The sequence below is a fragment of the Salmo salar genome, chromosome 01 (genome assembly GCF_965601325.2).
Source record: "Salmo salar chromosome 01, fSalSal1, whole genome shotgun sequence".
In the NCBI taxonomy this organism is placed as follows: domain Eukaryota; kingdom Metazoa; phylum Chordata; class Actinopteri; order Salmoniformes; family Salmonidae; genus Salmo; species Salmo salar.
The window spans coordinates 19,413,747-19,430,013 of record NC_138291.1 but is presented as its reverse complement, the minus strand read 5'-3'; the positions used below and the strand labels follow the sequence as shown (position 1 = coordinate 19,430,013).

General features: G+C 42.4%; 1 protein-coding gene across 1 annotated transcript in view; it reads right to left on the bottom strand.

Annotated features, from left to right (window-relative positions):
- Positions 1-16,267, bottom strand: part of ush2a (Usher syndrome 2A (autosomal recessive, mild)) — a 477,069-nt gene that overhangs the window by 373,668 nt on the left and 87,134 nt on the right. Inside the window, 1 exon segment of the mRNA XM_082957499.1 lies at positions 3,489-3,582. Coding sequence (XP_082813625.1) covers positions 3,489-3,582 — 94 coding nt within the window.

Sequence of the window (16,267 nt, the reverse complement as noted above, 5' to 3'; positions counted from 1 at the left end):
GTATAAGAGATGAATGCGGTGCGAGCGTCATTGTTCTAGTCGATTTGAGATGTTATTTGGATTGTGACCCAGGAGAGCACTGGAGGATGTCAGAGAACCACACAATACACACACACACGCACACGCACACGCACACACAGAATAAAGCCTGTCTTATTTTGTTAATAAAGTAACTTTCCACTTCTCGCTTTGTCTGGGCTCCCGAGTGGCACAGCGGTCTAAGGCACTGCATCTCAGTGCTAGACGTGTCACTACAGTCCCTGGTTTGAATCCAGGCTGTATCACATCCAGCCGTGATTGGGAGTCCCATAGGGTTGTCGTGTCTTTGGCATCATTAAAACTGAAGACTTATTTTTATCAAATAACTCTCTATAATTATTATTACGCGATTAAACTGATTAATCGTGTAACTGTAATTAACTAGGAGGTCGGGGCACCAAGGAAAATATTCAGATTACAAAGTTATAATTTTCCTAATATAACTATCAGATATCATAATATCTGATCTCTGAGTCTTCTGATTTAATGACGTATTCTTTACCTCGTCAGTCTCATTCCAAACGTCGTAAATTGTTGGTTATCTGCACGAACCCAGTCTTCACTATGAGTCATCCATACATCAGTTGTCTTAAAATCATTTATTTGCTAAACTAAATAATTCAACAGAAAGGCATACAAAACAGTAGGTATCATTACAAAGAAATGGTAGAGGAATGTGTCCTAGTGGGCTAAACCGGCATGGCGCCTTGTTAAACAAAAGGGGTGGTTCAGAATTTAATATTATACAATTGAACTGCTAATCCTTTGCACATGAACGCTCACTCATTCGGGAACAATTGCAATCAATATATATATATTTACGCTCAGTGTGTCGTCGGGATCTTTGTTGGAAAGTTCGTTCTGTTGGAGAGTTCTCTCTCTCTCTCTCTCTCTCTCTTGGTTAGAATGGATGTTTCAAAGCGACATTCGTTCATGTCGTTATAGGCCAGATGTTTCCGGCGGTTGTCGCGTTCAATGATACCGAATTCCTAGCTGCAGACTAGTAATTAATATCAAAGACTTGTTCTTATTCTGTATCGATAGTCTAATAGTTTAACCACGTGGTATGGTTAAAGTTCAGTAGAGGGATGCATGGTCAAACCAATTAGACAACTCGCAATGGAGTGGAGGCCTGGTCTGGGGAAAGAAACCCTGGGTGGGGTTTATATTTGGAATACAGAAAAAGGCTGTCTCATGACACCAGGTCCTGTCTGTGTCCCTGGGGGCGTACCGATGACTTGGTAAAACTTTAAAACAGAAAATACAATTCTCTCACATTATCATCTTACAAGCATCCCAACATATTCCAAATAGATTTATCCTTATTCATTAATTTTATACAACCATTAGATGTAAGTCTCATAGCTGAGGCTAGTATATAAACATTATTATGGTAATATGGCCGTATTGTCTCTCATGAGTTTCACAAAATTGTACCAAACGGACCGGTTTGTAGCTGGATTCTTCACCGATCTTTTATACCTTCTCCAGAACATAAATGTCGTTCGGTTCTCCAATTCTGTGAGGTGGAAGAATTTCTTTGTCTCTCTATGAAAACACTCTGTCTCTTTATACTGTGGCCATGAGGCAGGACATTTTCTTAGGAATTTACGACCCCTTCTGACCACAGCAGCCTGGGTGTAGGAGACAGAGGGAGATAGGTGCAGAAGTAGGCGGATGGTGCAGAGGGATGGGGTTAACTGTGCTCGCTGTACCCAAAGAGGGCAACGTCATGACAGGGTGGTGCACAATTGGCCCAGTGTCGTCTGGGTTTGGCCGGGGTAGGCCGTCATTCAAAATAAGAATTTGTTCTTAGGTTAAAGAAGCACTCCAGCTATTTTGGAACTTTTCCTGTTGAAAAACAATATCCCACGTATAAATACACACTTAACGGTAAAAAATTATGTTTTGAGCAAAATAGTGTTTTTTAGTCACAAGTGTAATCTTCATGGAGTAGGCCATTCAAGGAGTTGGTCTGATGGTGATTTGTGATGTCATCGGCCCTCCTCCTTGCGTGAGGAACAATAGAGAACAAAAGAGGAAAAGCCCACCCCTCCACTTGTGATGTAATGATTTACCTAGACCACCTATTGAGATGTACCTTGTGTTAAGTAAATCAGGAGTTAAATGAAGTGAAAAGGAGACGGAGGCATTTTAAATTGAGAGACAGGTATAGGGTGTGTAGGGGTCAGGTATGTGGATGTCCTCTCTTATTCCACCATCTGTGTCTGGGATGTAGCTCTGTTTGTCAACTATAACAACAGCAACACCACGACCCTACACAACACAGAGTTTGAGAGAGGGCTGGGATTGAGCGTGAATTATGCATGAGCCCTAATGAAAAATGAGAGACCTTACTGTCTCACTGGGGGAGAGAAACTATAAGCAGTGCCAAGTCAGGTTTCAAAATGACGTGAGAGTGTCCAGGTTTTGCATAAATCCCAATTGGGAGACTTGTGGAATAAGAAGGTAATAAGCAGGAAATCAAGGAAACCTAGAAAACTGCATTTTGCAACCCTAGTCCCAAGCTACAGGCTAAAACCACTGTCTCCCTGCACCTGTGGTGTGTGTTAGGTAGATCTGTGAGGTTAGGACAGTACAGAAGGCTATCTGTCTCCCTGCACCTGTGTTTATGTGTTAGGTAGATCTGTGTTTGTGTGTTACATAGATCTGTGAGGTTAGGACAGTACAGAAGGCTGTCTGTCTCCCTGCACCTGTGGTGTGTGTGTTAGGTAGATCTGTGTATGTGTGGTAGGTAGATCTGTGTTTTTGTGTTGGGTAGAGCTGTGTTTGTGTGTTACATAGATCTGTGAGGTTAGGACAGTACAGAAGGCTGTCTGTCTCCCTGCACCTGTGTTTATGTGTTGGGTAGAGCTGTGTTTGTGTGTTACATAGATCTGTGAGGTTAGGACAGTACAGAAGGCTGTCTGTCTCCCTGCACCTGTGGTGTGTGTTAGGTAGATCTGTGAGGTTAGGACAGTACAGAAGGCTGTCTGTCTCCCTGCACCTGTGGTGAGTGTTAGGTAGATCTGTGAGGTTAGGACAGTACAGAAGGCTGTCTGTCTCCCTGCACCTGTGGTGAGTGTTAGGTAGATCTGTGAGGTTAGGACAGTACAGAAGGCTGTCTGTCTCCCTGCACCTGTGGTGTGTGTGTTTGTGAGGTGATCTTCAGACAGAGGAAAGCTGAGACAGAGGCTCCATCTCCCTCTGTGTCAAACACAACAAAACTCTTTACAGAGAGAGAGAGGGACAAGGAGGGGGTATGGGGGAGTGTGTGTGTGTGTGTGTGTGTGTGTGTGTGTGTGTGTGTGTGTGTGTGTGTGTGTGTGTGTGTGTGTGTGTGTGTGTGTGTGTGTGTGTGTGTGTGTGTGTGTGTGTGTGTGTGTGTGTGTGTGTGTGTGTGTGTGTGTGTATGCGTGCGTAAGTGTGTGTGCGCGTGCATGACTCACGTTGTGTCCCTCTGTATGGCTCTCTGGCAGACAAGCACAGCGGTAGGGAGTCACACTGGTGTCACACTGATCAGCATGGCCATGACACTCACACCTAGAGAGACAGAGAGAGAAAGGAAGAGAGAGAGGTGGGGGAGATAGAGAGACAGAGTGGTGGGGTGGTGAGAGAGACACACAGAGAGGTGGGGGGAGAGGGAGACAGAGGTGGGGAGAGACAGAGAGGTAGGGGGGCATAGAGGTGGGGGAGAGAGAGAGACAGAGAGACAGTGAGATGGGAGAGTGAGAGAGAGACAAGTCTGGAACAATAATGGTACAGGGCAACACCAAACAGTTTCAGCTGGACTTCCACATAATCAAAGACATAGCTCAGCAGGATAAGTTCTCTCTTGAGAAAGATAGCCCCACCCCGAGCGTGTCAGACCAGACTTCTTCATTATACATCCCCAGAAACAGGCAACCCCAAGCAGAAAGTCAACCTCCCAGCACAGAGAACTACTCCCTCATTGAAATGAAGGACACATTCACCCAGCTGGAGTTAAGGCAGGTGGAGCTGGAACAGCAGGTGAACACACTCCAGTCAGCACAAAAAATAGTCCAGCTCACCATACCCCCTCAACCATTAAAGAGCTGGCCACCCCCGCAGAGTAGCCAGCAGAACAGCCCGCCTCAGACCCTGACCAAAGTCTTGAACACCACTGTAGAACAGTCCACCTCAGACCCTGACCATAGCATCGACAACACAGCAGGACAGACAAATGAAGAACCCCAAGCCCAGGGGATCCCACCCCCTCTGAGCACCCCCCAGTCAGCCACCCTGATAGCCCTCCTGACAACCCCCCCACACCCACTGAGAACATACACAAGCCACAGATTGTACTCGTTATGGACTGAAACGGGAAATATATACAAGCACAGTGTGTCTAAACTCCGGTGTCCAAACACCCAGCACACCCTAGACCTGTCTGAGGACCAACTAGGTTCACCCAGCCACATGATAATACACACAGTCACAAACAACTTGAGAACACAGCAGGAAAGGGAGGCCACAGCACTCAAGGGAGTGATTGAAAAAGCTTATATTTTCTATTTAGCTTTAGATCAACAGACACCCTGCCCAGACCAGTGAGACACTCTCCCAGACCTGCGGGACCCCCCCCCCCCCCCCCTGGACCTACACCTAGAGGACCCACACCGAGAGGACCAACATCCAGACTACAGAACCACCAGACACATCCACACCCCCACCCCAACCAATCAACACTCCCCCAAGTCAACCATGCCCATACCCCATTTAGGCCCCCTCAGATCAGACCTCTGCCCCTCCTGCCCACCCCATGCCCCCCACTCCCACAAAGAGGGCCTCAACATGGAAGTCACACATACGCCCAGGCCGTGAGCAGGCAAACAGGACCAACCCCCACTCTAACACTAGCCCAAGCCAATGGCATGTACCAGATGTTCAGCAGGCTCTGCTCACACTTACTGGGCTGAGGCCAAACCACACGACTAACAACATTGGACACTTTATGGAACACAAAGCCTTCACTATCTCATCCTGGAATATCAAAGGCCTGAGGTCCAGGAACCTGGACTTCACCAGGTTCCTGCAGGTTCCAGAAATACAGACACTGTCATCCCACAAGAAACATGGTATAGAGGAGATGGACCTACTGGTTGCCCTCTAGGTTACAAAGAGCTGGTAGTCCCATCCACCAAACTTCCAGGTGTGAAACAGGGAAGGGACTCAGGGGGTATGCTAATTTGGTATAGAGTAGACCTAACCCACTCTATTAAATCAGTCAAAACAGGAACATTTTACATGTGGCTAGAAATTCAAAAGGAAATTATCTCAACATAGAAAAATGTCCTCCTGTGTGCTACCTATATCCCCCCACTAGAATCCCCATACTTTAATGAAGACAGCTTCTCCATCCTGGAGAGGGGAAATCAATCATTTCCAGGCCCAGGAACATGTACTAGTCGGTGGCGACCTAAATGCCAGAACCGGACAAGAACCTGACACCCTCAGCACACAGGGGGACAAACACCTACTTGGAGATGACAGCATTCCCTCCCCCATATGCCCCCCTAGGCACAACCATGACAACACAACCAACAAAAATGGGTCACAACTCCTGCACCTATGTCGCACGCTGGGTATGTACATAGTCAATGGTAGGCTTCAAGGGGACTCTTACGGTAGGTACACCTATAGCTCATCTCTTGGCAGTAGTACTGTAGACTACTTTATCACTGACCTCAACCCAGAGTCTCTCAGAGAGTTCACAGTCAGCCCACTGACACCCATATCAGATCACAGCAAAATCACAGTCTACTTGAACAGAGCAATACTCAATCATGAGTCATCAAAGCCAAAGGAACTGAATAATATAAAGAAATGCTATAGATGGAAGGAAAGTAGTGTGGAAACTGTAAGAATATTTTAAGATAATACACAACGCAGAGTACTAACGGTCAATAGGGAATAAACAATCAATGGAAATAGTTGGTATTCAGGTCAACATCTGTTTAGAATTTGTGTAGGAATGTCAGTCCTGGACTCATAGCTACGTGTGCCACGTTTTCATTGGTCTGAATCGTCTGTACATTGAGCCTGAAACAGGAGGCCCAATGTTACTGCAAGGAATTGTAATTGGTCAACCACAGGCTAGGGTGGGGGGTTATAAATTACACCACGTTGCTTGGTTCTGTGGAGAAAGTCACTGAGGACAGGGGAGAATGAACCATCTACTTCCCAGCATAACATCCATGATTTGTCCTCTTTGAATAAAACTCTTTTTCTCCCCCTGATTTTCTTTGGGGTCTGTGTTATTGAGGAATAACATCAACTGCTTACAAAACCTACCAAAAAACAACTCGGCAACAACAAATTCAATCCCTTTTAGACAACTTCCTGGACAAAACGTTTCAATGTAATAGCGAAGGTGTAAACATGGCAGTAGAAAACCTAAACAGTATATTTGACCTCAAAGCTTCCCAATCAAATCTAAAAATGTCAAACAGAAGAACATGAACAACAATGACAAATGGTTTGATGAAGAATGCAAAAACCTAAGAAAGAAATTGAGAAACCTATCCAACCAAAAACATAGAGACCCAGAAAACCTGAGTCTACGCCTTCACTATGGTGAATCACTAAAACAATACAGAAATACACTACGGGAAAAGAAGGAACAGCACGGCAGAACTCAGATCAATGTAATTGAAGAATCCATAGACTCTAACCACCTCTGGGAAAATTGGAAAAAACTAAACAAACAACAAAACAGAAATGTATGGGTAAACCACTTCTCCAATCTTTTTGGCACTATAACAAAGAACAAAGAACAAACAGCAAAAACATATACATAATCAAATACAAATCTTAGAATCAACTATTAAAGTCTACCAGAACCCACTGGATTCTCCAATTACATAGAATGAACTACAGGACAAAATTCAAACCCTCCAACCCAAAAAGGCCTGTGGTGTTGATGGTATCCTCAATGAAATGATAAAATATACAGACCACAAATTACAATTGGCAATACTTAAACTCTTTAGCATCAACCTTAGCTCTGGCATCTTCCCCAATATTTGGAACCAAGGACTGATCACCCCAATCCACAAAAGTGGAGACAAATTTGACCCCAATAAATACCATGGGATACGCATCAACAGCAGACTCGTACATTTCCGCAGTGAAAACAATGTACTGAGCACATGTCAATTTGGCTTTTTACCAAATTACCATACGACAGACACCCTAATTGACAAACAAACAAACCAAAACAAAGGCAAAGTCTTCTCATGCTTTGTTGATCTCAAAAAAGCATTTGACTCAATTTGGCATGAGGATCTGCTATACAAATTGATGGAAAGTGGTGGAAAGTGTATTACATGTGCAAAGGTACTATCTCACAACTCAATGATACCTTCACTCTTGCGCAGACATTTAGAAACATATTGAGAATGGAGTCGTATTTAAATAACTGAATCAAATATGAATAATATAGATATGAATTGAATATATGCTTGTCAACAACGGCAAATGTTTGTTTTATTACCTGTAGCCTGATCAGAAGAGACAGTTACCTAAATCTAATTGATTCTAATAATAGCTGATAGGTAATTGCGATAGAGCTGTGACCATGATCATAATTGGTAACTAAACATGGAATTATCATTGCATGATAAAACTAGGCTATAATCTAAGTTGTGGGTAGTAAATGGCTGTAGTATTGTGCCCAGCTAAATGTGTTTTTTCGTTAAGAATTGGCTGAAGTATTTTATACATTTGGGCGTTACAAGTTCATCTTAAAATAACAGATGTTTAATTTTTTTTTATTTCACCTTTTTTTAACCAGGTAGGCAAGTTGAGAACAAGTTCTCATTTACAATTGCGACCTGGCCAAGATAAAGCAAAGCAGTTCGACAACATACAACAACACAGAGTTACACATGGAGTAAAACAACATACAATCAATGATACAGTAGAAAAAAATAAGACTATATACAATGTGAGCAAATGATGTGAGATAAGGGAGGTAAGGGCAAAAAAAGGCCATGGTGGCAAAGTAAATAAAGTATAGCAAGTAAAACACTGGAATGGTAGATTTGTAGTTTGAAGAAAGTTCAAAGTTAAAATATAAATAATATGGTGCAAAGGAGCAAAATAAATAAAATAAATAAATACAGTAGGGGAAGAGGTATTAGTTTGGGCTAAATTATAGATGGGCTATGTACAGGTGCAGTGATCTGGGAGCTGCTCTGATAGCTGGTGCTTAAAGCTAGTGAGGGAGATAAGTGTTTCCAGTTTCAGAGATTTTTGTAGTTCGTTCCAGTCATTGGCAGCAGAGAACTGGAAGGAGAGACGACCAAAGGAGGAGTTGGCTTTAGGGGTGACCAGAGAGATATACCTGCTGGAGCGCGTGCTACAGGTGGGTGCTGCTATGGTGACCAGTGAGCGGAGATAAGGGGGGACTTTACCTTGTAGATGACCTGGAGCCAATGTGTTTGGCGATGATTATGAAGCGAAGGCCAGCCAACGAGAGCGTACAGGTCGCAGTGGTGGGTAGTATATGGGGCTTTGGTGACAAAACGGATGGCACTGTGATAGATTGCATCCAGCTTGTTGAGTAGGGTATTGGAGGCTATTTTGTAAATGACATCGCCGAAGTCGAGGATTGGTAGGATGGTCAGTTTTACGAGGGTATGTTTGGCAGCATGAGTGAAGGATGCTTTGTTGCGAAATAGGAAGCCAATTCTAGATTTAACTTTGGATTGGAGATGATTGATGTGAGTCTGGAAGGAGAGTTTACAGTCTAACCAGACACCTAGGTATTTGTAGTTGTCCACAAATTCTAAGTCAGAACCGTCCAGAGAAGTGATGCTGGACAGGCGGGCAGGTGCAGGCAGCGATCGGTTGAAGAGCATGCATTTAGTTTTACTTGTATTTAGGAGCAGTTGGAGACCACGGAAGGAGAGTTGTATGGCATTGAAGCTCGTCTGGAGGGTTGTTAACACAGTGTCCAAAGAAGGGCCAGAAGTATACAGAATGGTGTCGTCTGCGTAGAGGTGGATCAGAGATTCACCAGCAGCAAGAGCGACATCATTGATGTATACAGAGAAAAGAGTTGGCCCAAGAATTGAACCCTGTGGTACCCCCATAGAGACTGCCAGAGGTCCGGACAGCAGGCCCTCCGATTTGACACACTGAACTCTATCAGAGAAGTAGTTGGTGAACCAGGCGACGCAATCGTTTGAGAAACCAAGGCTACTGAGTCTGCCGATGAGGATGTGGTGATTAACAGAGTCAAAAGCTTTGGCCAGGTCAATGAATACGGCAGCACAGTATTGTTTCTTATCGATGGCGGTTACGATGTCGTTTAGGACCTTGAGCGTGGCTGAGGTGCACCCATGACCAGCTCTGAAACCAGATTGCATAGCGGTGAGGGTGCGGTGGGGTTCGAAATGGTCGGTAATCTGTTTGTTGACTTGGCTTTCGAAGACCTTAGAAAGGCAGGGTAGGATGGATATAGGTCTGTAGCAATTTGGGTCAAGAGTGTCACCTCCTTTGAAGAGGGGGATGACAGCAGCTGCTTTCCAATCTATGGGAATCTCAGACGACACGAAAGAGAGGTTGAACAGGCTAGTAATAGGGGTTGCAATAATTTCGGCAGATAATTTTAGAAAGAAAGGGTCCAGATTGTCAATGAGTGTGAAGAGTAATGAGTGTGAAGCAGAGGTTGGTATAAAAAATATAGAGTAATATTGTTAGGGTAGACCACATGTAAACATTGTCTTCTAGTAAGGAGAGAATAAGCATGGTTTGGTTTCATTTATTTTCTAAACCTTGTGATGGGTGACAGTGACAAAGACATTGGTAAGGAGGGTTGATGTAAACTTAATGAGTTTTAACAGTATGTGAATGGTAATATGTTATTAGTGTTTTTTTGTTGTTGATAGCACTCTAATGATGTGATATTTTAGGAATTTGAAAAGCTGAGGTTTCAATACAATGTTAAAGGATGAGTAGAGGGATTGAGCCTTGAGATTGTAAATAGATTAGCTGCGGTTGAAAGCAAGCAGGCAGTGGGACATTTGAAGTGGAGGTATGAGAAACAGTCTTTGACAGTTTCTGATTACTGTTGCTTGGTGTCACAGGCGTCGTAATGAGTAGACCAAGGTGCAGTGTGGAATATGTTCATCTTGATGTTTAATGGAAGAATGAACACATTACAAATTAAACAAAAAATGACAGCAGACAGTTCTGTCAGGTACTTACAACTAAACGGAAAATAACTACCCACAAAACCCAAAGGAAAAACAGGCTGCCTAAGTATGGCTTCCAATCAGAGACAACGATAGACACCTGCCTCTGATTGGAAACCATACCCGGCCAAAACATAGAAAACCAAACATAGAATGCCCACCCACCTATCACACCCTGGCCTAGCTAAACAGAGAAAACACAGCTCTCCTAGGTCAGAGCGTGACACTTGGTTTTATAGTTAAGTAACACCAGTGAATGTGAGCAGGAAGCTAATGTATTCTAAAATCATTATCTGTTTCCATTACGTGGAACAGTGTCCAGTAATTAAGGTAGAATAAAATAAGTATTGAATATTAAGCTGATAAGACAGAACCAACTTTTTGAAGGATCTACATTTGTTAAACAACAGGTTTATATTTTTACTAAATTAATGCAACAGGTTGAAATGATTAGATTACAGGAAAGGATCACTGATTCCTTACACTGAGACATTGACTACATTTGCGACAGAAAAAAGTATTACATTTAGAGAGTTAACAGGAAACATCTAAGGAGAAACAGCTATTACATATGCTGTTGGACATTGGTCTAGAAACGATACCAGGATAATTTTACATGCTTATGGAAAAGTGAGACCAGTCAGTGAATGGGAGTGAATTGTTAGACTAGGTGGTGAGATACATGTTGCCGTGTCTAAGGGCAGCACTGGCTAAATTAAGCACACATAAACGTTGGGGTACATTAAAACAAACGATTAATGATTCAAGGGAGTACAGTGAGCTTATTATTATCATGTTTTGTTTGTAGTTAAAAACTTTTGGTTGCTGATTATGATATTAGTATAGTGAATGCTAAAATTATTTAAAATGTTCTCTTCCAAGAGAATTGGGGTAGTCATTTTCTCTCTCTTTTAAATATTTCCTGAGGCTATGGTCTTGGGAGAGGGGTTAGTGAAATTCTGCAGTTTTATAGGTACAAAGGTATCTGGATTCGATGGTAAAGAGGAGTTACCAAATTAAATAAGACCTGGCCATTTTTGTTTGTTTTGCCATATGGTTTACCGCACACACACACGCACGCACGCACGCGCACACACACACACACACACACACACACACACACACACACACACACACACACACACACACACACACACACACACACACACACACACACACACACCCACACACACACACACACACACACACACACACACACACACCCATACATACACACACACACACACACATTCACACACACCAGCACGCACACACAACTTACTGGTTATGAATATGGGTGAGTGCCAGGGGCACACACACATATGGAATTTTCATTCGTTTTCTTTTCGGATTTTTAATTGAACACATATGAATTATTTTGCTAAAAAAATGTACTGAAGGAAGTTAGTGTAAACATGGGATACGAAATGTATGACATGTTTGACTGTTTTTATATAATTGGTCTAACAGAGAAAGTAACACTTATTTTGAGGGTTTGAATGACCTCTGTCCTGACTTTCTAGTGTGGTTTGATCGACCTCACTGGAATGCCAAGAGACATTGGATGATGATTTAAAGATCATATTTAATACAGATTTGAAGGTAATTTATAATACTGATAATTACGGAGAAGTTTTATAACTAATAGGACCACGAGAAGGATAGACCTGTCTCTAGTCTATTTTTACTATGAAGTTATGGGTACAAATGTTTTTTTTTTGTTATTAAGGGTAGTAATTCGAATTTCATTTGCAGTGTTGTTGTTTTTACACATTAGTCACTATGGTGAGTTATGTGTCAAAATGGGGGAATTACAATATTTTTTAGGTTTTGGATTGAAGTTTACACACCTTGAGTGATGTATGAAGGAGTGTATTGTTGCGTTGTTTGTTCTGTTTTCCTTTGATAAATCTCACCAGATTGGGTCTGCTGGATGATCAGGATAATTTCCTGATCCTATGGCTCTGCGATGAGGTTGACAGTGTGATTTGGGGAGTATAAGCTAATTTGAAACATTGTTTCAACAGAATGTGATGTTATTATTTTTATTTGACATGTGTTTTAGGGATTTGCATTAAGAATAATGGTAGTAGTAATAATTTGTCATACAGTAGATAATTTGTTTGGATTTCTTGAATGCTTGTCTGGATTTCCTGAATCAGAAATGAACTGAACTGAACTGTTGTTCTGATCTGTCGTCTCTCTCGAGGTTACTACTGACGGTGTCTGGAAATGGCATTCACTACGGTCCTGTCCTGCACCACTTCTATCGAGAGACCTGAGTCTGAACCAGCAACCGGTGTACAGCATCCAGTTGAAGTCATCAACTACCTTTTCTCTCAGGAGTGCAAAAGAAGTCCACGTGGAGTGAGCAAGGAGAGAGATCCGTTCCAAAACTTTTGTCATATTGCTGGTACACTGGTTGGCAAATGGACAAGACATAATAGGAGTTGTGATTTGGCTCAGGTGACACATTGAAATTGGGATATTGTCATGGGCCATCCACTTGAACTGTGAAGCTATCTGAAGAAGAAAAATGAAGAAATGCCACAAGATTGAGTTCCTGAAAAGGGAGGGGATTGGTCAACTGTGCCCGTAATTGATTTGGGGTATCAGGTTGATGGGGGAGGTCTACACTGCTACATTTATAGTGATTTAGGCTAAGAATGCATTGAGATACTGATCAGTAATTATAACCCTGATGAGGAATTTAATACTACTAGCATTATGAGATTAATATATTGTATGGTTAATATGGATGTACATTCTGCTAGTGTTGATATATGTTAAATTGAAGGTTTTAATTTTGAGTGATAGAACCCATGTGAATCCCTGAGCAATGTCATTCTAAATTTTGGTTGGATAATTAATTGGGTTATAATTAAGATTCGGAAATGGAATGATTTCCCTGACCTATTCCCTATTCCTGACTACATCTCTGATAAGGACCCCACTTCTGAGCATCAGGACCCAGATGTGGAGCTCATGTTGCTATTGAGTGTACAAAGTGCCCAGAGAGGGGTGTCTATCACTGGTGTAGGAAGGGTTCATTCTAAGTGGGGTGGACATTTTCATCATGCTGACCCCTACCTTTGTGTATGGTGCCAGTGTGATGACTGTCCTATTTGCTGTAATGAAGCTTGTGTGTGATTTTCTTTTTTATGTTTCATTTTCTGTTCCAGATTGACTGTGTTTAGGTCTAAAACTCAGCAACCAAAGAAAGGTTCCTCTTCTGCATGGATGAAATGTCAGGGACCAGAAATATGTACTTTGTTTGTTTACATATGTATATGCTTAACAATAATTATGTGATGCTTGTACCCTTAGATTTTCTAGAAGAAGCTTAGATTCTTCAAAAAGGGAATGTGAGGGAAAAATTATGTATTCACGTTATTTGTTGGATAAGTAACAATTATTTACATAACAAATTGTAAGATATTTCTGTCCTGCTAATGCTGTATTTTATGGTCTCCACTCTAGCACCCTGCAGCTAATCTGGGCTTGTGGTTTTACTAGTGATAGCCAGAGCTGACAATTGATTGATCTCTTGGTGATAAAAACCAACAGCTACATTCCATTCTATGATTAGTGGTGCGTGTGAGACATATGTCTCCGGTCTGATTAAGCCTGCATTCCATAGATATGGTGTATGTTTAGCCGGGACAGAGATAGCTTGGAGAAGCAGAACAAAGGCCTTAGTATTCCTAATTATCCTGGCATCTGGGAAACTAAGACAAGGTGGGGTTAAAAATAACACCAGAGGCAGATAACCAGGAGATGAATATGGGAGGGGTGGAACCAAGCATTCTGGTTATTAGCTATATAAACTGTGCAGTCTGTAAAGAGAAGGCTCTCAGCCTAACAGTCTGTCAAGACTGTTGGGCTGACAGTTTCATTATTGCAATAATTAATCAATATTAAATAAAGATGACTGTTTGAAGAAATTACCAAGTCTCTCTCAGTACTGAATTTCCACGACATAAGACATGCATAAAAGCAACAGATACCATTAATAATAAGGGGACTAGAAGCGTCTTATATGGTGAGCTACTGAGTGGCTACTACAGGCAAGCCCCCATACTATTGTGGAGGACTTAATTCTTCCTGCTGCCGCGGATATGGCTGGGACAATGCTGGGGGGAAAGGCCAAAATAACGACACAGACAATGCCTTCATCAAACAATCCTGCTTCAAGACGCATCAGTGATATGGCAGGAGATGTTTTGAGACAATTACTGCTTCGCATACAAGCCAGTGAATTCTTTGCGTTACAGCTGGATGAGTCAACAGACGTGGCGGGCCTGGCACAGCTCCTGGTATATGTCCATTACATTTATGGGGGGTTAATTAAGGAAGACATCCTCTTCTGCAAACCACTGGAAACTGGGACAATAGGAGAGGATATTTTTAAAGGACTGGACAGCTTGTGACATCAAATGGACTTTGGTGGTCAAGATGTGTTGGTATCTGTACTGATGGTGCAAAAGCCATGACATTGTGACATAGTAGAGTGGTAACACACGTGCAAGCAGTTTCTCCCGACGCCACTTAGGTACACTGCAGCATCCACCGAGAGGCTCTTGCTGCCAAGGGAATGCCTGACAGCTTGAAAGATGTTTTGGACACTACAGTGAAAACTTTGTTAAAGCAAGGCCCCTGAACTCTTGTGTATTTTCTGCACTTTGCAATGATATGGGCGGCGACCATGTAACACTTTTACAACATACAGAAGTGCGCTGGTTATCAAGGGGCAAAGTATTGACAAGTTTTTTTGAATTGAGAGACGAGCTTAAAGTTTTCTTCACTGACCATAATTTTCACTTGTCTGACCGCTTGCATGATGACAAGTTTCTCACACGACTGGCCTATCTGGGTGATGTTTTTTCTCACCTGAATGATCTGAATCTTGGAGTACAGGGACTCTCCACAACAATATTCAATGTGCGGGACAAATTTGAGGCTATGATCTAGAAGTTGAAGCTCTTCTCTGTCTGCATTAAGGACAACACACAGGTCTTTCCATCATTGTATGATTTTTTGTGTGCAAATTAACTCAAGCTTACAGACAATGTCAAATGTGATATTGTGAAGCACCTGAGTGTCTGGGTGCGCAATTACGCAGGTACTTTCCAGAAAACGGATGACACAAACAACTGGATTCATTATCCCTTTCATGCCCTGCCTCCAGTCGACTTACCAATATCTTACCAATATCTGAACAAGAGAGCCTCATCGAAATTGAAACAAGCGGTTCTGTGAAAACTGAATTTAATCAGAAGCCACTGTCAGATTTCTGGATTGGGCTGCACTCAGAGTATCCTGCAAACGAAATACAAGCACAGACTGTGTGTGGAAAATGATTTAAGACTGAGACTCTCCAATACAACCCAACATTACAGAGTTATGAGCATCCTTTCAAGCACACCCTTCTCATTAACCACACTTTTCAATGAACAAATAAGGTTTTATATGTAAGATGATTAAATAAAGAGCAAAATGATTGATTATTATTATATACTGCTCAAAAAAATAAAGGGAACACTTAAACAACACAATGTAACTCCAAGTCAATCACACTTCTGTGAAATCAAACTGTCCACTTAGGAAGCAACACTGATTGACAATACATTTCACATGCTGTTGTGCAAATGGAATAGACAACAGGAGGAAATTATAGGCAATAAGCAAGACACCCCCAATAAAGGAGTGGTTCTGCAGGGGGTGACCACTTCTCAGTTCCTATGCTTCCTGGCTGATGTTTTGGTCACTTTTGAATGCTGGCGGTGCTTTCACTCTAGTGGTAGCATGAGACGGTGTCTACAACCCACACAAGTGGCTCAGGTAGTGCAGCTCATCCAGGATGGCACATCAATGCCAGCTGTGGCAAGAAGGTTTGCTGTGTCTGTCAGCGTAGTGTCCAGAGCATGGAGGTGCTACCAGGAGACAGGCCAGTACATCAGGAGACGTGGAGGAGGCCGTAGGAGGGCAACAACCCAGCAGCAGGA